The sequence below is a fragment of the Lingula anatina genome, chromosome 1, assembly GCF_051362555.1.
Source record: "Lingula anatina isolate TDL-2025a chromosome 1, LinAna3.0, whole genome shotgun sequence".
Classification (NCBI taxonomy): domain Eukaryota; kingdom Metazoa; phylum Brachiopoda; class Lingulata; order Lingulida; family Lingulidae; genus Lingula; species Lingula anatina.
This window is the reverse complement of record NC_141767.1, coordinates 15,637,426-15,660,088: the sequence shown is the minus strand read 5'-3', so window position 1 is coordinate 15,660,088 and position 22,663 is coordinate 15,637,426. Positions and strand designations below refer to the sequence as shown.

The 22,663-nt window shown below is 33.8% G+C and overlaps 4 protein-coding genes across 7 annotated transcripts; 2 read left to right on the top strand and 2 right to left on the bottom strand.

Moving 5' to 3' along the window:
* Nucleotides 1-865: 865 nt before the first annotated feature.
* On the top strand, nucleotides 866-3,659 carry LOC106163621 (uridylate-specific endoribonuclease C). Its single transcript, XM_013541268.3, has 5 exons — nucleotides 866-1,116; nucleotides 1,359-1,521; nucleotides 2,135-2,337; nucleotides 2,587-2,810; nucleotides 3,053-3,659. Exons 1-5 carry the CDS (start codon nucleotides 1,074-1,076, stop codon nucleotides 3,284-3,286), a joined length of 867 nt encoding a protein of 288 aa, XP_013396722.2. The 5' UTR covers nucleotides 866-1,073; the 3' UTR covers nucleotides 3,287-3,659.
* On the bottom strand, nucleotides 2,826-7,415 carry LOC106163620 (sister chromatid cohesion protein DCC1). The gene is made up of 12 exons (XM_013541266.2): nucleotides 7,278-7,415; nucleotides 6,918-7,082; nucleotides 6,640-6,799; nucleotides 6,328-6,462; nucleotides 5,938-6,028; nucleotides 5,506-5,644; nucleotides 5,284-5,351; nucleotides 4,973-5,061; nucleotides 4,753-4,830; nucleotides 4,390-4,475; nucleotides 3,872-3,934; nucleotides 2,826-3,620 (listed from the first exon to the last, which is right to left on the bottom strand). The coding sequence occupies exons 1-12, from the start codon at nucleotides 7,349-7,351 to the stop codon at nucleotides 3,512-3,514; spliced, it is 1,257 nt and encodes a 418-aa protein (XP_013396720.2). The 5' UTR covers nucleotides 7,352-7,415; the 3' UTR covers nucleotides 2,826-3,511.
* A 95-nt stretch (nucleotides 7,416-7,510) lies between these two features.
* On the top strand, nucleotides 7,511-15,151 carry LOC106171141 (DEP domain-containing mTOR-interacting protein-like). Of its 2 annotated transcripts, none has more exons than XM_087004779.1 (9): nucleotides 7,511-7,686; nucleotides 8,360-8,544; nucleotides 10,370-10,490; nucleotides 11,061-11,245; nucleotides 11,643-11,774; nucleotides 12,270-12,404; nucleotides 12,585-12,655; nucleotides 13,123-13,227; nucleotides 13,575-15,151. In XM_087004779.1, exons 1-9 carry the CDS (start codon nucleotides 7,613-7,615, stop codon nucleotides 13,710-13,712), a joined length of 1,146 nt encoding a protein of 381 aa, XP_086860905.1. In that variant the 5' UTR covers nucleotides 7,511-7,612; the 3' UTR covers nucleotides 13,713-15,151. The 2 variants fall into 2 exon arrangements, with proteins under 2 accessions (XP_086860905.1, XP_086860913.1); XM_087004787.1 differs by lacking the exon at nucleotides 7,511-7,686 and adding an exon at nucleotides 7,919-8,055.
* LOC106163612 (ethanolaminephosphotransferase 1) lies at nucleotides 14,595-22,663 on the bottom strand. Of its 3 annotated transcripts, XM_087004770.1 has the most exons (10): nucleotides 22,559-22,663; nucleotides 20,047-20,115; nucleotides 19,621-19,816; nucleotides 18,890-19,152; nucleotides 18,512-18,635; nucleotides 18,014-18,059; nucleotides 17,631-17,811; nucleotides 16,476-16,658; nucleotides 15,940-16,050; nucleotides 14,595-15,906 (listed from the first exon to the last, which is right to left on the bottom strand). In XM_087004770.1, the coding sequence occupies exons 1-9, from the start codon at nucleotides 22,613-22,615 to the stop codon at nucleotides 15,970-15,972; spliced, it is 1,200 nt and encodes a 399-aa protein (XP_086860896.1). In that variant the 5' UTR covers nucleotides 22,616-22,663; the 3' UTR covers nucleotides 14,595-15,906; nucleotides 15,940-15,969. The 3 variants fall into 3 exon arrangements, with proteins under 3 accessions (XP_086860896.1, XP_013396711.2, XP_013396712.2); XM_013541257.2 differs by having other exon boundaries at nucleotides 14,595-16,050; XM_013541258.2 differs by lacking the exon at nucleotides 22,559-22,663 and adding an exon at nucleotides 22,362-22,436 and having other exon boundaries at nucleotides 14,595-16,050.

Genomic DNA, 22,663 nt, shown 5'->3' with positions numbered 1-22,663 from the left:
CTCGCAATAAAACATGTCAGCATCCCTTGTAAGTAAATCATCAAATCCATTCCTCGTCATAACTAATAGAACGAAAATAGTCATAAATACATGACAACGTTATCTCCCTGTCAACTGAAAACAAAAGTGATGACAAAATAAATATCGCGACATTTGGATTTTTATAGATAATTTCTATACGATTTTAGTTTTTATCTTCAAAGGGGGCAAATATCTCAGGTCTTTTAGAAAGCTTCACTGACGGAGGAGTTTATTTCAGAATCCCCGTATCGCTAGAAATCGTTTAGACGCCATTTTAACTTCTCTTAAATGGCTTCCCACCACGTGATTGTGATAACAATTCAAACAAAAATAGAAATAAGAATAAAAACTAGAAATAAAAAAACAATAAAAAACTGAAACAACCTTCATTTTTCTTATAAGTCGATGTTTTTGGCTTAAAGGGAATCAAGTTACTGTCTGTTAAAGAAATGCATGTTTTTGTCGAAATAAATACGTGTAATGATAGGGTATTTTGAATATCTAACGAGAAAGATAATCGTTGATTGCTAAAAAATAAAAGGGCGATGTCGTTGGGAAATTTTGTTTGTTTTTCCCACGCCAACTATCCAAGATTCTTCGAAATTTCACATTTTGAGAGCCAAGAGAACAATAGAAAAAAAGACCTCAACATTCAATAAGGAATGTCTCAGTCATTGACATCGGCAGATGTTATGCTAGCAGGTCGTGTTATTTTAAAATGCTTTCTTGGATTAAAAAATAATGCAAATGAGCGTTAAAAAGCTGTCATGAACATTTTTTCGAGTTTTGTAACCACTCATGATTATGAATCACGTTGGAGCGATGGACACGTGCTCATCTTAGTCACGCTAGAAAAATGAAACAACCTTGTCAAAACAGTGATATAATAGTGACAGCGGCATGATACGACAGATTCAACAACTTGTCAACGCGAGCTAGAGGTCGAGACGTATCTGATAAGATACAGAGAGCAAGATACAGGTCGAAGGCTCACATACGTGCCCGGGACTGCGTGTCTACAGTTTGAGTCTTCATCCGAGCACGCAATTATAATGGGTATACGTCTGCTTGGCGTGCTTTTGCTGACGTGGTGTGGTAAGTTATTGTTTAATATCTTAAAAGTGACAACAATGAAACTTACTAAAGAAAATATAAGGTGTAATATTTTGTGTTATTTTGGTGTAATAACTATTTTACACCAAAATAACACAAAATACAACTTACGTTATTTATAGCGCGCCGGAAAGAAAAAAATAAGTAACACTGTTAGTATAGCCCACTTACTGCAACTTATGATAGCGTTTTCGTTAGTCTTTTCATCAATCGTTAATTTCCAGGTGTGAAGAGTGCACAGGTCATCAGTGACAACGATCTGTCGACGATAGCCACAACATTATGGAACAGTGACAGCAACGCAGCCATTGAAGACAGAGACTTCAGATTAAACCTTCAGAGAAAGATCACCAGCTACAACAGCCGTACTGACCTTGCAAGCAGCAAGTTAGTAGTTCTAACATTGCTGGGAAAGTTTACCAGTTTGTAGTATATTTGGTGTATAAGTCGGCATTTAGTGCCGACGAGATCAATTAAGTTTGCGTTTGTAATGGAAAAGTAAGATGGCGCCTGCAATATAACCGAGCATCGGCAGCAGGTGCTACCGACACGTTGATAATTCCTTTCTGACCATTCATATTTATGCTGGAAAATGAACTTCAACAAAGAAACCATGCCATGCGTCATCAGTGAATATTAGCCTAGTTAGAAAAGAGATCCGTTTATCTATTTTTAATTGATTATCTTAAAAGACAACATGAATTCTCCCTCCAGCAGATTCAATTGCAAGGAGTTCACATATAGTGCAGTTTTCGCTCAAAGGTGCTTCGTAATTCTTAACATTTGGGCATGCTGCACTTCTTAATGCACCCCAAAAAACAAGGTAAAAGCAAAAAGTCAATCTTGATGAAAAATTGGTTTCGAAAACAAAACACTGGAGTCCCTTTCCTCTTCCAGTACGCAGACGTGATTTATATGATATGTGTTCAATTCTTTTATATTCATTATTTATATAATTGTAGAGGATTTTCACATTTCATTTCGATTCATTATTTTACAGGCTATTTTCATCTCTTGATGAAAAGAAACTTTTTGCCAAGCCAACGTATGCTAAGTTCATCGCCTTGTTAAACAACTACATAGCACAGACTGGCAGAACAGAGTCCGTTTCTTCCACTGAGCAACGGGAAAATGAAGCGTTCCTAGACGAAGTGCTCAAAACCACAGTTATGCAGGAGGCATGGAAGTTTTTGCAAACAAAGGGTAATCTAATCAAGTTTGAATTATCCAGATGAAAGATGGTGGTGGATTTTTTAATGTAAAATTCTGAAAATGAAAGTTTATTTGCAGTCACCTCCTTTTCTTAGATCACAAACGTTTCATTAAAATGTTTTTATCCTAGAAAGATAATCTAATTTGCTAATTAGCAAATAGATTAAAATTAATAAATGAGAGAGAGAGAGAGAGAGAGAGAGGGCGAGACTTAAAGACAAACTGCGAATTTTTTTTCAGGATATAGTAGTTCCAGTGCTACAGGCTTCAAGGGTCAACTACGTAGCATCTGGTTCACGGCCTACTCCCGGGCCCAGGGAAGGCAGGACACTAGTGGGTTTGAGCACGTGTTTGTGGGAGAGATAAAAAACAACGCTGTAACGGGACTTCACAACTGGATCCAGTTTTACCTGCAGGAGAAAGCAGGCCAGCTTAATTACTACGGATATTTTGTTCAAAGACAGGTAAAATAATTGGAATACTATTTTTTAAAATGCCTTTATGATCTGTACGTTTTTTCCGTTTATCATTTTTAGCAAATATAGCAGCTTTTTAGGTGCCATTTGCACGTCAGAAACCTGATAAACTGCTTTTGATATACAGTTTCACAACCTTCTAACTATTGAAATAAATATGTATGGAATCATTTTTCATAAATTAAATAGATGATGTGTACATGTTCAAATGCTTTCACAATGTCTTGCAGCTGGAGCAGATCAAACTCCAGTACAAATGGCTTAATACGATGAAGGCAGCTGGCAGTATGTTTGTGGGCACTAGTCCAGAGTTTGAGATGGCCTTGTACACCGTGTGCTTCCTCACCCGGCCAGACCAGCCCTGCGAGATGAGAATCAACGGCAACTACCTGAGAGTTACAACCTATGACGTGTCATACATAACCAATAAGAAAATTCTGGCTTCTGCTTATCCAGACACATAAACACTGGAGAATGTTTTAATGTTCAGATGGCTTTGTCACTAGTAAAATCTCAACATACCCAACTGCATCAGTGTTTTGATGGATATACTTCAAACTTCCACAAAGGTTAAGCCTTATCCTGTTTATGAAATAAGTAAAAAGTTTCAGATATAATTTTGAACCAATTTCTTGATCTTCAAATTGAAATAGTAAAAGCCCAGTGAATATCACATACTGGTCTGCCTCTCAAGTGACTGCCTTCTTTGAATTGTATACTTTGACTCCATTTGATGTGGACGCTCTGGCATATTTCATGAGAAGAGCACCAGTCCCCATCTTTTCTGTTGCCACATCCCTGAAAATAATAATAATAATAATAATAATAATGAACAAATATGACTATTGAGACAATATTCCTTGTCAGATGGTAAAGAGTCTAAAGACCAATTGAAATGTCTAAAACACACAACAATTGAAACCTGGTAATTTTTCTTATGTTCAGTTCATTTTTATTCTAGCCAATTTCCAGATGTTCCAACCACATCCTTATATGAAGGATCAATGTTAGACAATATCCAAACGTTGCCTCATCATAAAAGGACTTACTTTATGTATGGCGTAATTTCCTCCTTTGTCCATTTTTCTCTTACTCTGAACAAGGCATTAAACCTGTAGGTAAGATAACATTGATTTAATGAAATATTAGATAAATATTCAAGATGGGCTAAATAGAATAAAACATATACTTATATTCATCAAGTAATTCAAACAGAATACAATCATATATCCTTGAGTGTGAAGGCTGATCAAACTTTTATTAGGTCTGTAATTGTATACCATTACACTTACATCATGCCAAAAAAATTATTTGAAGCCCTTTCATATTTGTTCCAGACATAAAATTTAAGGATCAAAGTACAGGCATCCCTATTAAAATAACACACAACAATTAACTTTGGCCAAGGAAAATATATATTGTTTTGCTGATCTAAGAAAAGAGGTATTGATGGAGGAACAGCCTGTGTAAATTTCTCTGATTGGTTACAAAATCAGCGATCACATCAATGGAAAATATTAAATTTTTTCAGAACTTATTCTATTAAGATAATGTAATAAAACAATACCTGGCTTCTATATCTTCAGGTAATTCTTCCACTGGGAAATAGATAATCACTTCAGGTCTACTCGTCTTATCTATCAAGGCAAGTCCCTAAAAGAAAAGTTCAAACTAATGTTACAAAGACATCTTATTGTAACATATTTACAACACTATAGCAGTTCAGGATGTTTAATATTATTAAATATTTGAATTCATTCTTACGTAATTTTTTAAAATTAAGAGAATCTCACTGAATTGCCAGTAAGCAGGTTTCTACTGTTGGTAAAAATATCTGCCAAAGTTCAACTGTTGGATTTTCTAATAAAAGGACAGACTGAAACACTATTTCAAATATGTTAACTGTTGATCTATACATTTAGATCCATACCTCAAGCTGACAGGAATCCGTTTTCATTCCCACTGGTACACTTTCCTGCCATGTCAATAAAAATTCCTGGAGGTTAAACTGAAAAGAATTGAGTATAAAGAACAGTTACACATAAAAAATAATAATTTGTTGCCTTAGGCAGACTGCAACAATTTACTCATCGGACTTTTTACACGCTAGAATTTGAAGTTTTTGTCACTAGAACTGTAAGGACAGTTACCTTTTCTGATGCACGTAGCAAAATTTCTGCATAAAATCTACAGATTTTGCTTTCACATAATGCATATTCCACATCTGCAGAATCAGCTTCTGAAATTGTTAATTAAATTTAGTATGAAGAATCTTTAATCATTATTACATAATATTATTTAAATCAGCTCATTTAGACAATATTAACTTTGAATATCGCACAATAATACAAAATCTCAATGATCTTAAATTCAATTTTTTTTAAATATGAGCCAAGTAGCACAGAGTGAGTAAAGGATGCCAATTCATTAAGTAGACTAAACAAAAGCACAAAAAACACACCCATATTTTTCCCTCCACCAGGATCAGATTTTGTTCCATAGCAATCAAGGACATGGATTATGATGTGTCTGAAAAGAAAGCAGTTTGATCCTCAAATGCAGGGCATTGCTTATTTTTCTTCAGTGGCCATATCTTTTAATGTCATCTATTATAAATCAATACAATTGATAACATGGAGAAAAAGATCCAACTTATCATTTAATAGTTAATGCCTCTCTTCACCTGTCATAGAGATCTTGTAGCTCCTCCAGGCATGTCCTCAGGGGCAAGTGGTCAGTTGTCCAGTCGTTCTCCTCCACCAGGCCAGCGATGCTACTTAGTACTTTTTGTAAGTAATCAAAGTCTAACATCCTAATGTAACCTGGAAATTTAAACACTCCACATTAAATAAACCATTTTTATATTTTTGATCATCTGAAAATTAATTTGCCACATTTAAAGAAAACGGTCAGTAATATGCAAAATTTGATATGAAATATTTAAACAAGGAAATGCCATGTACCTAAAACATCTTTGCTCCAAATAGTATATTGTAGTATTACAATTATATCAAACAGAAATAATATATATAAATGAAGATGGGGGTGGAGTTTTATACAGTGCTGGAAGGAAGAATATTTCAAATGCTTTCATATCTAATCCAATAATACCTACCATCTATTTCTACAGCCTGTAGAGCTTTGAGGCCTTCCTGGATTTCTCCTTCACTTGCTTGTACTAACTCTTTTAAATCAGCATAAGAATACTATAACATAAAAATATATATGTACATAACACCTTTATTTAGCACTCTTCTCAAAGAGAAAAAAGCCTAGTGTTTAGTCTTTACTTGACCATGATGAGCACTTCCCACTACTGGGAGCAATATACACCAAAGACTTGTTACTATCCAGATGCATGTCATAAAAATCAACATATGATAACTCTAGCAAAGATTTCAATTTGAGTTTTTTTTTGTTTGTTTGTTTTTTCACCTCTGAATGGATGAATTTCCACTGTTCTGTATCAACATTATATAACATAAATAGCTGACAATACATGTACCTTTCTTCCATGATGATTTTCATCTTCCTCACATTCTGGTCCACTATACACATTCTCCTCCAATAATTCCTTCATTTTTTTCAGTCTTGGTTTAATGGGGCGTAACTCAAAGTAATTGTAGAGTATAGCTGATACCTAAAACAAAGATTACAAAAATAAACAAGATCAATTGAATAGTTGATTTTGAAAGGAAATATATATGAAAACTAAGAGAACTTCTTTCATGAAAATTGAATCAAAATGTTCAAACCCTACACAGCAACAAATTCAACTACTGGTACAAATGAAAATAAAATATTTTATTTAAATCACCTCTTTTTCTATGATTATCTCCTTTTCCCCCAATTTCTCTGGCAATAAAAGGTCAGGCAAAATCAAGACTGAGTTTGAGGTTTCTGCCTCTTTAATTTCAAATGTTTTACGATTTGTACACACTACCGCACTATCAGTCTTGTCGCCACGTATAGTCAATCTGAAAAGTGAAAAAATAATTGATAATAAAGAAATATTACATATGAAATATAAGATTCACTGTTCAACAGTAATTAGTAATAAGCACACCAAACAATTATATAAATAATATTGGTCACCTTTCTCCAGTCACCAGATGCTCCAACAAAGATTCATCAACTTCCATAAGTTTGACAGAAGTATTGTCCATGTGTGTGGAGAAATGTAGACATTGTACTGTGGGGTTAACTTCAGCCCTGTCTAACTTTGCAAACTCCATAATCTGATGGATGTCTTCCAGAGTCCTAAATGTAGAAGAAGAAAACGCTGAGACGTACAGCATCTTGCTTTAACTACGGGTGTTAATTATGTTAACAACGCTTAAAATTTGCAGTAACCCCCCCCCCCCCCCCCCCCCCGCCCTTAACGTAGGCTATCACTTTGGTGCTTAAGTGCTTGTGTTAACAATAAAAACGCCTCAATGTAAACTTTTGACCTACCTGTCTCCATTGGACAGCATTCTTGTTGTGCAATACGCGTCCACCGTGCTATCTGCCGGAGCATCTACCTCCATTTTTCCCGCGGACGAAAATGGAGCTATTCGAAATAGATGCAATTCATTTTCGCATATAATAAGTTTTATTTTTCATCTTTTTATCCATATAGTAGCTCTTATATTTCAATATAAAAAAATAGTTTATTTAACACGTTCTTTTGATATTCTTATGGTCTAATAATTTCAAGATCTTGTCAACTTGTTATACTTCAAAACAAAGAAAAAGACGAATAACAACTCTGCATATATTGTAAACAATTATGATAACGACGTGTGGCGATGGAACGTGCCCGCCAGAGCCAGTCAAATTTCCTCAGATTTGGAGATGTTATAATCATAGGAGAACAACTGAGGTAAAGTGATCTTAAGAGGCATTATTTGGAGAAATATTTTAGATGGAACGACAGACTTGTCATTTTCCATTACTGTTTGAATGAATGAATGAAATTGCTACACCAGTACGTGCCATCTTTTTGTACATCTGACCTGTATTTCTGTTTAACCATAGTAATAGCTGTACTGAACGTCTAATAAGTCCTCTACGGACATTTGAATATGTACCCTAGCTGTAAGACCTACCTCCTTGAAAAGAAAAATCGCTTATGTTGTGTGCGTATTGGCATTTTTAACCTTTTAAAAACTTGGAACTGATTATAACCAAGTCATTGGGTTCAAGGTTCACTTCTTGGAGTGTTCAAAACAACCTTCTTTGGTTTTTGGAAGTAGGTTATAAGAAATTTGTGTTCTAATTTTAATGTCCATCATTTATATAGAGGAACCTACATTGCCTGTGGTAAAATGAATAGTACTTCATTGTCTGACTCTCGTATTTGTTATTCAAGGTACTGAGTACTGGTATACTAGTAGAAGACTTCCTTTACCAGTATACATGTTTATACTGGGGTGCATTTGTTTTATTATTCAGAGCTTAGACCCATTATACATAATTGTAATTGTAATGAGTCCAATTATAATGGGTCCAAGTTCAGAATTACTATACAGACTGCCCTAAATCTATTTTTTCAGAGAGGATCTGAATAAAGAAAACCCCAACATTATTCAAACAAGAAGATATCATTTGAGAAACTACAGCAAATGTTTTGTTGGCAAAGAATTGGTACAGTGGCTAATAGACACACACAGGGTTCAGGACAGAGAGACTGCAGTATTACTTATGAGAATTCTTCAGGATCATTATGTACTGCATCATGGTGGGTACATGTACATCTGATATTTATTAGGAATAATGGGTGATTATTTTTCTCAACTATAAATAATACTTTCTTTTGTGTCAAATTGGTATATTTGTTATTCTGTATGGTTTGACATCATTGAAGTGTTTAATGTCACTTCATATTATGTATAGGAATGAATATTTTTATATTGTATATTTATTGAAATTCACATATCTATATACATAAAAGATATAAATATAAAATTAAAAATTAGAAAAAAATTATTTAAAATTTTTTACCTCTGATCTTTTCTTTACTTATGAGTTTGTAAAGTGACAAATAGAATGATAACAGGTAATTTAAGCAATACATAAATATTGTTCATTTGGTTGTTTTATTCATGGTAATGAGTTTGTTTCTCAGCTAGAAGTTTGCATAAAGAGAAATAGAGATTGTGGTTTGTTTTAGTTGTAATAAAGTCCATATATAAATTTATCTCTCATACTTGATAGCTGAATCCTATTGTTCCTTAAAAGAGTGTGTTGCTGCCATTTTTATATTCCAAAAAATATTAATTATTGCTGTGTTTTAATGAAGATATTTTCATTAAATGGGGTTTTGTCACTTTGTAATTTTGGACAAAAACTTTTCCTCTGCTGTGGCCTTACACACTAAAAGATGTATGCATTCAGTTATGAACAATGAGATCCCGTATTTAAAAAGTAAGGTTAATTAAATATTAGATTGATTAGTATAAATTAAGTTGCAAAACTTTATTAATTTTTTTAATTAAATGTCAAAATAAAATTATTTTTTCTCTGTTCCCCATTGTAACCCAGTACACTTCTAATTTAATCTTAACCATGATAAACTTTGTAGATACTTAATCACATCAAGTATAATATTGGGAAATGGCATACAGATAAATGCTCTATGAATAAAAAGCAGTGAAAAATAAAATATATATATATTTATTTGCAGTGTGATTCAAAGATTAAAACACTGTACCTTTTTGGTTTAATTTGTGTTATAAATATGTTTTATTGAAGTAAGAGACACCAAAAGTAAATAAATAAGTTATTCTTGATAATATCATATGTAATGAAGCCTGATATATATATATATATATTGGCCTTGATCTAAGATATCAAGACAAATAACTCTCAGCACTGGTTGAATGCTGATAGGAGGTGACTTTGATATGTATGTGTAGATAAGAATAGAAATACTGGTCATACTCATACAGTAGGTCATGTGTACATATGGCCCGGAACATGCCACTGTAGCAGCTATTCTTTGATAACCATGATAGTTCTGACTTAGAAGGATTTTGAAACACCCAAAAATGTACACTACTATTCATACATGCTTATAATGTTTATGTGCCATAGGTGAAAGTGCTCAAATTATGACATAGACAAATGTTTATCATAGGCACTGTGGTCAACAAGTTATACTGAATACTTTGTTCAGACTTTCTGTCACCCTGATAACCAACCTTGAATTATGTGAATAGAGTTTTTGGTTCTATTTTGGAATAATGGTATTAGAATATCAAAATTATAGATAATATAGACTATTATTATATCTGGATGACTTTTATTGTACCCATGATGTTAGGCATTGATAACTCCCACAATGTACTGGAATATCATAATTCAAACATTTGCTATTATATGTATCATAGATAAGGGTCTTTTGCTTTTGTAGTTTAAGAATTGTGGGGGGTGCAGGGGGGGGGGGTGAAATTATGAATGAGACAACTTTTGTATATTGAGGGAAGAGATTGAAAGCATAAAACTTAGACATAATAATTTTAGGAGCAAATTTCTTATATTTCACCTTTAATCTTCTATTGTAGTGTGTGATGATCATCAATTCAAAGATGAAAAGTTGTTCTACAGATTCCGAGTTGACGATGACTCATTTCCACAGAATACTGAAGCTGCTCTGTACCTAAGAGCATACAGTCTGTATAAGAGGTGAGGCACACAAGCCAAAGTGTAAAGGCATACAGTCCACGACCAGGCTAACTTTGACCAATGCCTTGTAGCAGATAAGGTGTACCCTATCTACAGGTCATTGCCCTAGACCAGACATACTGGTACAATGTACTAGTACATGTAGTGTTACAATAAGTATCTACTAGTATGTTATGATGGTGTTTCTGAAGATATAATGAGCAAATGTTGTTTGGGGTCAGTCAAAGAATTATTGCACTGAGTGAAATATTTTTAATTTGGTGGAAGATTTTTAAAGAAGCATTAAAAGGCTTGTAAGGTATACAGCACCTGCATCCACAATTGTTGTCCCTTTAACCTTTTTTATATGCATATTGCTGTTCTGCAAGTGACACGTAAAAAGTCAATATTAATTGTTTTCACCAACTTATTAATATTTATTTTTCTGTAATTTAAAATTATCATTAGAAAATAAATGTAAAGCTTCAAAATGAATCAAACGAATATATAACATTATCCAGCACTGTGTTAATTTTTATTATGACCATTATGAGAATGACTTATTTAACACCTTTACATGTTTGCACCCAGATTACTTGTAACATGGCCAGAGATAACCCAGGAGCATGTGGTCACAGACACAGGACAGGTGTACACAGATGCTTTCTATGGCTCCACCTTGGTAGACTGGCTGATACACCAGAATGAAGCCTCCACCAGAGAGGAAGCATTTTTGTTCTGCAGGGACATGGTGGAGAGTGGGATACTCAGACACAGTAAGAAAAAAGGGGGAAATGGCACTGAAAAGATTTGTGATTCTTACTGTTTGTATATTTACAAAATAAAAGGAATGTAATTTGTGTAGTTGAGGACATGAGGATTGATCAAAATGTTTTACTCTGAGGTTTGTACCCAGTGCACTGGCCTGCTTCTTATAATTAAAATTTCCATGTATGCTTGCTAATTGATAAAGGTGCAGATATGGCAGTTTGGCAGCTTGGAAAACCTTGCAAGTATCAGCACTGAAGCTGAAGGGTAAAAATGTCTTTGAAGGGTAAAAATGTCTTTGAAAAAAGTAGAATGTCCCTTTAGATTTTCTCTCCTTGCTTTAGTAAATCATGAAACTGAACCTTGCCTTTTCTTTAAAATTCTGATGCTTTATTGATTTTACAGTCACTGATGACTACCACTTTAGAGATGGGCACACTTTATATAAATTCAGAGATGACTTTGGACAGAGAGGAGTTCTAACTGACTTATTGAAGAACAAAAGGTCTGCCTCAAGAGAGTCGTTTTCATCTATTGGTAAGATAATTACTTTAAAAGCCATTACGGTTTGTGAGAGTAACTATAAATAAACTAGAGTTGACTTTGTCAAAATGGAGTTGACACTGAAAACTTAAATAATATATTGTTTGTCCTTTTTATTTCTACATCAAGTTGTACAGTTTTCTGCATGGCTGTGTTCAGAATAGGAGTTACTTTACTAGCATGGTCAATCTATCTTAGCGGGGATTCTCGCTAAGATGCAGTCAGTGTAATCAGCTTAAATTGTAATCAAATTAAATTGTCTGGCATACCCCCTTAAAACTTAAAGTATTTGAGTAAAGTCAGAAAAACTTTAGTCCATTATGTCGTTCTTGTTGCTTTGTGAAGGGGCATGCCACACAATTAAGCTGATAACATATTGACTGTGCCTTCAATAATTGACTTCAGCAAGAATAGCAGTAGAAGTGTTATAAAAAGCAAAAGTGAGCAAATCTGTAAAAAAATTTCGACCAAATTTTACCAATATTGTAGGAAGTAGCAGGAGCAACACATCCCTCACTCAGTATTTCTACTGCCCTGAAAGAAATCATAAGACATCAGAAGCATCATCAAGCTCAAATGATAGTGTTTCTTTAGATGCTGATGCCACGGAACAACCAAAGTCAGGTTAATATCATGTGCAAATTAACAGAACCCTCAAAAACTTAAGAAATCTGTTCTGATATTAAAGATGAAGTAAAGAATAAAAGGAAGTTGAAAGTAAAGGATTAAGAATACATTCAAACAATTTTTGCCCCCCCCCCCTCTTTCTCTCTCTCGACAGTCATTTTGTACTTATTTGTTCAGTTCTACTGACTGGAGTCACTGTAGAGGAGTTAGAGGCTCCCAACACACCATATGTCAAAAGATGTATTAGGGTAGGTTGGTTTTATTTCTTTTTAATCCACTGAGAAAGATGGTATCATATCCAGAAGGTTAAAATTCAGCTAGTGTCTAGTGTTTTAATTTTCATTTGTTAATTTAATCATCTGCTAATAATGACAAGGAGTTCCAACTGTTGGAAATCTTTGATACATAAGTGATCTCAAGTCAAGTCTCTTGGTTGCATTGTTCACTTATCTGCCTATATATTCTAATATACTTGTACTGTATATTCAAACTACCATATTGTTCTCAACAAAACATTTTGTTTATAAGAATAAAGTCATTGTCATTGCTAAAGCATGGGAACTGTTTACAGGTTCCTTTTGGCAAATCTTTATCTAGTGTAGGCACAACAATGACAAAGTCAGACTTTTAAACAAAATGGTAGATTTAACTACTCCACCCTCTCTCTCTCTCCTCTGCATAATCATTAATTAAAAGTGCTTTTTGTCTTCTGTAGGTTTGCAGTGATTCTGTTGGGTATGGTTTTGTTATACGTGGTGAGAGTCCAACATACGTCCAAACTGTTGATCCAGCAAGCCCAGCTGCTGCAGCAGGAATCAAGGTATTTGGTTCATCTGGAACCTTTTTCACAATAGAACTTCAGCCTGGTCACAGGTGATTGGTCTTAAGTTACATTTGTTCTGTTTTAATTCAAGACACATGTATATTTGTAGTAGTAAACTTAAATAAAGCAAGTATTCCCTCTGAAAGACTAAACATGACAGAACAGGCACAATATTTCATTTACAGTTGGACTAAACTACCAGTACTTCTGATACAACTGGGCCACAGTAGACAAAACTCTTTCGAGCACTTTTCAGACTTAAGAACTGAAAACATTGTGTGAATGACACTGTTCCCCTTACTTAAAATGAACAGTACAGTACAAAAGTGAAATAATTTTTCCAGGTGAGGCAGTTCTTGTACTCCATAAATGGCATCAATGTACTAAGGAAGAATCACAGAGAGGTGGCCAAGATTATTCTGGGGGCAGATGGATTCCTAGATATTGAAGTTATGATGCACTTCAGGGAATCCTCACTTTAGTATCCCTCTGCTGGGAAAAAAACCCCTCCAATGAAATGTATTATTTAAACGAAATGTATGTAATATGCCACAAGTGTCATACCTCTTTATTTCCAAATCTCAACATATGTGCAGTTATTGATCAAAATGCATGTACATATGAAGGAGTGAAATGCAAAAGCTGGCTTGCTTGAGAGCTGAAGTGGTAATGGAATACGCATGTTAAAGATATTTTGTAAGATCATTAGTTGATGTGATGAAAATGGTGCTGTAATTACATGTATACTATGACATACTGTATTTCCACTGTACGTTGAACGATGGAGTTATTGGTTCAAATATTAATGTTCTCCCCTTTTTATTGACTGCATTATGCAATAACAGTTGTCATCATATTAATCTAAAATGGATTTACTCAAGGTGCTTGTAAACAGGGTTATAAATTATATTGGATAAAGTTGTGCAATAACATTTTTCAAAATGCATCTGGACTGATAGGGAGTGTGTGCTATTAAACCACTTCAGCATGTTCCCTGACAATCTTGATTAAAAATTCAAATGGTTTTTTTTTTTATGATAAATGTGTAAATAGTAAAGCAGCACAGCTTGCTGTTACTTTTAAGTAAAAATGAAAAAGAAAATGAAAACCATTTAATTTCATGATATACATGAACTGGTGCTATTAATTAGTGGACTAAATTATTGTGCCAATTAGTCCTTTTTAGTTACTGGTGTTTTTTTATGATTAAAAAGTTATAGTGGAATTGGATTTCATTCATCTACAATTTACAATATTTTTTATATATTTTTGTAAACAAAAGTGGAAGTATCAGAATTTCAAGCAAAATAAAGTTATTAGATCTAAAAGATATGTTTGTACTATTAAAAACAATAACAATGGAGTAGAAAACATTTTTTAATTACTTATATTATAAAATGTAACTGCAGGCATAGTCTGCATTCTAACAAACTGGATCAGTTGAATACCTCTGACACACTATGTATACAACTTTTTTCTAATTTCAACATAAGTTTAAACAGGTGTATGTCATCCTTTGCTTCATATAATCATGTTGGTCCATACTTTACCCATTGAAGACCAGTTAATTTGCAGTGTAAATGGCATAACATGGCCCAAAACATTTATGTTTGAGAAAATTACAATGTCAGGTTTCCTAAGATCACAGAAGCCCTAATAAAACCAAAAAACATGCAACACACAGTCAGACATGTCTTTTGCCAGCTTACACCCCTCTGGTCCTTTTACTAATGTCTTTTTCTGAATTTACTAAGAACAAAAATATTTACATTTAACTCTGCTGCAACAGTAAGCATAATTAACATTAAGACCAATTTTCAGTTATGTGAAGTGTTTTTCCTGCTCTGGTGTAATATTGTACATGGAAGCTTCAAAATGCATGCAGACAACTATCAGGCAAATAAAACATATAAAACTGAAAGACTGTAATTATGAGTCTAACAAGGTTATTTTATGAATACATCTATTCCTTGATATTGTTCAAGCTAGAAAAGACAAAACTGCCACCAGTATTTAATTCTTCAAAAGACTTGTCTTGCAGTTAAGTGTATGTTCAAAAAAGAGGAAAAAAGACTAAATTTATCACCAATCAAATTTACAGCATATTGTAAAAGGTATTCCATTAGATTTCTAAATCAGAAAAGGTGCAAAGTAAAAAATGCCAGCTTTCACAGAATATGCCTACAGAAGAGGAGCAGTGTTCACTCTTTATTTGAACATTTAACTTTTTAATCAAATTCAACTGTCAAATAAAATGGGTTTGCAGTTTGTGCCATAAAATTTTGATTATTATAATAAAATATAGAATACAACTATTAATAGTTTGAAGTAATTTGATAACAAAATAATACTGATTTGACAAAAATCACATTTCTGTTGTAAATAATGTGAAAAATCCTATCAACAGCAAGTATGACATTAATTTCAAATGAGCATTTGGGCTAGATTTGAAAACTAAAAAATAATTTTTTGTCTAACATTTTACAGTTCAGGTACAATAATCTTTGGTATACAAGAAGTAAAAAGGAAAAGGGATGGTAAGAGAAGGAGAATATCTTCACACAACAAGTACATGTAGATTTAACAAAATGCACTAAGAAGATAAACACTAGCCATTTTTGTTATCAAACAAATTAAAGAGGTTCATGTAGCAAGGAAGAGATTTTACACCCAAATGTCTAGTATTCAGCAAATCACTCCTATACAAATTCAGTTTTTGCTTCCTATTTTCCAATATCTTCATGACTCCTTCTTGCTATTTTGTTGTGGTTTGGATAATGAGAATACATGTATCTGAAAGTGATCAGCCATCTGCCATACCTGAAATGAAAATCACAATATTGGGGAAGCTGCTAAGCATTCTAGGTGCATGAAACAAATGTTAATACTTTCTTTACAGTAAAACAAAATTGATTCGATTAAGTGGTTTATCTTAAAATAAACAATATTCTAACAGTCAGTTGTTAGTCAAGTTACTTTTATACAAAAGGGCACATAGTTAATAGTTCACAGAATCTTTGTTTGAGGTTGTCCCATGAGTCTGGACACATAGACAAAATGCATATTTTTAATTAAAAAAATTGAATAACAGTTCATTTAATTGAAACAAAAAATAAAATCCTCAATATGATTTGAAGAAAGTTTCAATATGCTTAGCGAGATTCACATGTAAAAAGAAATAAAAAAAAACTGACAATACTAAAGCGTCCAACCTTGATGAACATATTCACATTCGAATTACTTACAACACACATGCCCATGTGTAGCCAGGCGGTTGTGACCAGGCCACTTAACCCATATAATATGAACAGTTCATACTGGGCTGTATCACAGACAACCACCACACAGGTTGCACTGATGATTGGGACTAGAAGCCAGTGGAAAACCTCACACCTCGTGTTACTCATCTGGCTTATTATCAACCGAACCTGGAAATAAAATTTTGAAAATAAAATTGAATATGAAGATGGCAGATCTAATAGCAATGAATCATTTACTTATTAGTGTTAGACTGTATGTAGTAAGGTTGTATGTAGTAAATGTAGTTTTTTTTTTTTTTTTTTTTTTTTTTTTTTTTGGGGGGGGGGGGGAGGTGGTAAAATGAGCCTTCATTTCTTCAAACAAAGTAAAACACTTATTACAAATAACCATTTGCTCTAAACTTTATTTTGGTCTAATGTGCACAATTTTTCTTACGTGGGACTATTACAGTTCTATCTTCTAGAAGAGACTCAAGAGCTACCAACAGTAACTCTACTTAACTACAAAATTTCAAACAAATACTTCAACCATAATGAGTCACATCAGTTTAAGGAACAAGGCTACCATCAACAATGGCCTGACTTTTAGAATTGATGAGGAGCAACTTCTTTATTCTCATATTTCCATAAATAAGACGTAGGAAAAAACTTGGATGTACTGAAGGTCTGGAGAACCTGTACTTTAAGAAATCTGCAGGGCCTCCCCATTCTGTGCAGGTCAGTAAGTCAACGTTTACATATGATTCGTTTTTGTGTATTGTTTTTCCATATAAACCTTGCCTGTCCAGAGGATCTGCATTATCAAAAATCTTGCCGGCCCTCTGGTTTTTCAGGGGGTCATGATCAGTCAAACCTAAAGTTTCCCTATGTCTGCATACATGCATGCTTGTTGTGTCTATACGTAAGTGGCATTTGATTCAAGTTAACTGCACCAATAATAAATGTTAGGTGGGTTTATTACTGATATCAAAGGTCTTTATTTGGAGCTGTTAAATCTGAAAGACTGAATGTGTACTTGAGATTTACAGTTAACTTCCTGTTGACAGTCAGCGTCTGATAAACATCACATTTGGAGATTATAAAATCAAAAAGCTGGTTCACTAGACCAGAATTTCAGGATATATATCAACTGCCCCTTACCGTAAAATATGAAAAAGAAGTCCCTACTGTCCACAGAAATATCCTAGGGTTATTATCTAGTACGGCACACTTGGAGTTCCAAATCCACACTGTATAGCTTACAAATAGAATTGTGGTACAAACTAGGGGACGGTTGGCCTCCCATAGTGAACGCATTTTACCCGTTTGGTCCCGATAAGAACTGAAATATATATAATAAAAAATGAGTATGCAAATAACTTGGAATAAGTAAGGATAATAATTTTTTTTTTTTTTTGATAAAATAGACTTACCTTGACTCAATGCTAGAATTTTCACACAAACATCATACTTAGTAACAAGAAGCTTTAAATTATTTCTATAGTATCTGCTACTGTAAAAATGCAAAACTGAAGATGACTTACCGGTATATGTTATACAGTGATATAGGGAGGGACATGCCAGAGCCAACTGCAAAAAAAAATACATTTAATTAATATTATAACAAAAATAGCTGGTTTGTCAAATTACCTATCTAATAATAAGTAGCAAGGGTAATCTTGTTGCCAATCTCTGAATTTTAAAATTTCCAATAACTAAACTTGTATAATTTCAGATAATGTCAATTCATACCTAGAATTTTTGGGAAATCACAAACTTTTAGATAAACATTTTACTGCAATTAGAATATTCACTATTAGTATTCTTTATATGTACCAAGAAGAGTTAAAGCCTTACATGTCTTTTCATATACAGAAGTTAGAATTGGAGGGAAATCACAAACTTAAGATAATCATTTTACTGTAATTAGAATTATCAGTATTAGTATTCTTTTATGAATATATACCAAGAATAGTTATAGACTTACATGTCTTTTCATATACAGAAGTTAGTAAAGATGTTAAAGGTAATGGTTAACCTACCATACAGACTGATTTCTGCAAGGTCTCCAGAGTCTAAAGTTTTATTCAAAAATGGAATGGTGATAGCAAATTTCCAGAATAAATAAGTCCTGAAGTAAGTGATGGTCATGGCCAAAATTATACTCTGAAAAAGAGAATATTAAACACTAATATTATACCTTTCAGATGCATTTCTTGAAAAATTTTGAATATCAACTGAAGTATGTTAAAATACAATAAAGTGAAAGGCAATTTTTTAGTTGAGGTACTCATAACGGCTTATTCTTTTTTAATGAAAGACAACTACCTGTGTCTTATCACATGCTACAATACAAGTTTTATCTCAAGTGCTTTACAGTGATGTCTAATTGAACAATAATATGCTTAAATCTTACTTACCAGCTGTCCTATATCATATCCCCAGGGAAGATACAAAACTCCAGTATTATATTTCTCCCAATGGGAAAAGATGAAACATGCCATCACACACCAAATAGCAAAATACACTCTGATTGGAGAGATTCCAAACTCCCCTTGCCCAAATATGGAGTATAAGACCACAGGTGTGACATGGGTGATGGAGCTGTCCAGGCCATGGTCAAACAGCTCTCCCAGTGGAGTACTAGAACCTGTTCTCCTGGCTTGTTTGCCATCACAACCATCTGAAAAACAGAGGCAACATAATAATCAGCAAGAGCTCTGAATATTAGAATGACAACTAAAGGCAAGACCACACTTTTAGCTACTTGTATTAGGTACTTGTATTAGGTATTAAAAATATCGAAAAGATCGCATCACCGAAAAGATCACTGTACATACTGATGTTGTTCTTATCATAAAGCTATGCTTAAGCACTAATTTACACTTGTATATTTTATGTTCAGATGTACTTTAGTATTTTGACACAGTAGAAATAATTCTTTTTAAGCTGATATTCTTAGGTCTTATGTTGTTCTTAGGAGAGAGTCATGCCTTACTCTAAATGCATGTCAAAATAAAATATGTATATCTTAGACAATCCACAACCAGTCAGTGGAGAATGTGGGCCACCATACCTAATGCATTCAACAGGGTAATAAATATAGCTCAGGCTATCCACACCATGAAGGCAAGTGGGAAGCCAGTCTTACCTAGTGTGTATGACAGGAAAATACACATAGCACAAAACAACCACACCCAGTCAGGCACTGGGGGATTATCAGGGTGATTCCTGCTGGAAGCATAAAAATGTGGGTCGTAATATGCCATTACTGCCACATTCAATAGGAAGAAGAGATAACCAAGTAATGTCATCAAATTTGGAGCCAGCCATCTTGGTACGAGATGCTGAAAAAGACAAGTGAAAAAATAGCAATAGTCATCATTTTCAAAGTTGCATATGGATGTTATTAAAAATATATATTATGTGTAATAAGGGGGACAAAAAAATGCATCACCTTAGCCTGATAAAATGCAAACAATATCCATATGTTATAGAAGTTTCCAATTTACATCAACAGTTGTGTAACAATAAGTTCACTGTTATTCTCACATTTACATCTCTAACTGAACCTTACCTTTACAACCCAATTCCAAAATGGGTGACTGAGGTAATTACTAATAGGATTAGTGTCAACTGCATTGTACTGAAAATATATACAAGATCATTAGTTTCCTGCCCTACATGAATTAGTAGTTTCTTGTCCTACATGCAAAAATTATAAATAAAATTAAAATGCTCAAATAACCTCAATCGAATTTTAGATGGAAACAGAATATATATATATATATAAAACACTTGATTTTACTTGTCTAAAAAATCAACAAAACATTTTTATGGAAATCAATTTGTCAAAATAAGTGCATTTAAAAAGTGAATGGACGATATATAAGTAAATCGAGTAGTAATTTCAGCCCATTTCCCAGGCGAGATAAGAAGGTACTGATTGAGCACAAGGGACAAGCAGGTGAGAACATAACATTATCTGCAACACTACCGATAAGCTGTATAGAAATGCTGCAACAACTCCAGCTGTAAAGTCACAGAGTTCATGTGTAGATACCAGCAATCTTCCTCCTATCTGTATCCTGAACCACTAGCTAACTCAACTTACATGTATTTCAACATCAGATTAACAACACACTGCTTTCAGTAAAAGCACTTGGCTCACACTTTTTTCTTTTCAATTTCTCAGTCCAACCTATTTTTATTTTTATTTTATTATTATTGGCAGCATCTTTACATATAGAGAACTATTTTTGGACAATTTTAATAGGGATGTCCTATGACCCATAAGTGGCCTATACATATAACATTACAAAGAAAGCAATAACACTTCAAAGAAGGTGTCATGTTTTCCCAATGGAATTTATATATACAAAGGAGATTTTTCAAATTCACAGGTGGGTAAACTATCTGCTGTTTAGCCTACATAATTAAATACTGATGTCAAAGCCCCTTCTCACTATTAGCTACCTGATCACAGGACAAAATATAGCCTGATATGTCACTGCATCTTTACATACAATACACTGTTACTGTCCCTCTAAATGGAGGAATATAATATTGTCAGGTAAGTATTATCAGGTTTGGCTTTTAAAGGCAGATATGGTATGAGCTTTTGTACTATACACTGTTAGCAGCCTCAAATCAAAATGAGTACTATGCAATTATGGTATATAATAGGTTGTATCAAATGAGTCAAATGACTTAATTTTTTTCAATGCTTCATCATGCAGGTACACATTGTATGAGGCAAATGGCTCGTAATATTAAGGAGGTATTGAAAGTATGAGTATGTACTAGTGACATGTAGGTAAGTAATGTTACAGTATTCAAGAAGAAAGGATACTGGGAATGGAGGTTTTCCATTTCTAGTAAGGAGAAATATGGACATAAAAAGAAGAATGTTGTTAAAATACTCCAAGTCCTTGTGAAACTAGTAACTGTTTCTAGGGTGGATCAAACATTATATTATTTACTGCTTCTATACTCTTAAAAACTCTACCACTTTTAAGGTCATTCTGTCACATGTAAAACTTAAAAGATAAATCAACTCAGTGTCAGATCCAAAAAGCAAGAAAACTGCTACTGAAAATATAAAATAGACAAAAAGAACACACTGACTCAAGAGACATGCATATGAGCATATGAAATGCCATAGGCTTCAACATGAAACTGACATTGGCCGAACCCATACTGTCACAAGCATAGCAAGGCTGGATCAGCCTGTATACCATTGTCTACAAGCTCAGTAAAACACTTAACAATCTCTTGGTATTGAATGATTGGTGGAATCTGACACTTGAGTTTTTGTGCAGAAATCTGTGAATGGTTTTAAAAAGTTGAAGTGGGCACCCTGTTATGCGTAGCTAAGAAAAGCATAGCTGTTATTTTAAAAAACAACCAATAAGCTCTTTTTATAATTGTTAATCAAGTTTGATTATTTGGTTAGGGGGACTCAAACTCCCCACTCTTATTGCCGGAAAATGTTTAAAAGGTCTGCTCTAGACAAAATTGATCTAGGAACGGTTTCACAGTGAAAGGTCATTTTTTTTCAGAAAAAGATACCCCTCCCTTTCTTTGAAATTGTTGGCTAAGGGCCTGCTTTACTTGTATGTAGACTTTGGATTCATTAACTGATCAAAACAGCAGCCAAGCCTGATTTCTTCATTCATAAATGGGCTTGATCATGATAACAATTAGAGAAGCCACTTAAATGAAAGCAAATCTAATGTCCAGTGGGAAACCAAGTTAAAAACTGCAGTAAATTATAGCCTGTGATAGTGAATTATAGTCGACAAGATTGATCCAAACATACTTTCATATACTTATCACAGCAGAGCTGCAGTGTAGCTTGTTTGCTTACAATCGATACCCTTATCAACAAACCTAAGGTTTGGTAAACAGTTCCACAGCTATATCCAACAGACAAAAACCCACCACGCGATCGCGGCGGCATTCCAACGGCAACAGCGGCGGCAGGATACTGACTGTCCCAAGTCAAATTTCATCAATGATTTTGGATCCAGAATAGCGATCCAAGCAGTCATAAGACTATGATATACTAAATTTCGTAATTTACTCACTTTATATCTGTCAAACCCAGCAATGATTTCATCCGAGAGGTAATTCTGCCAGAACATCTTCAATGCTTCCACTACAATGCTGCCCTCTGGTGTAGATGGGCGTGA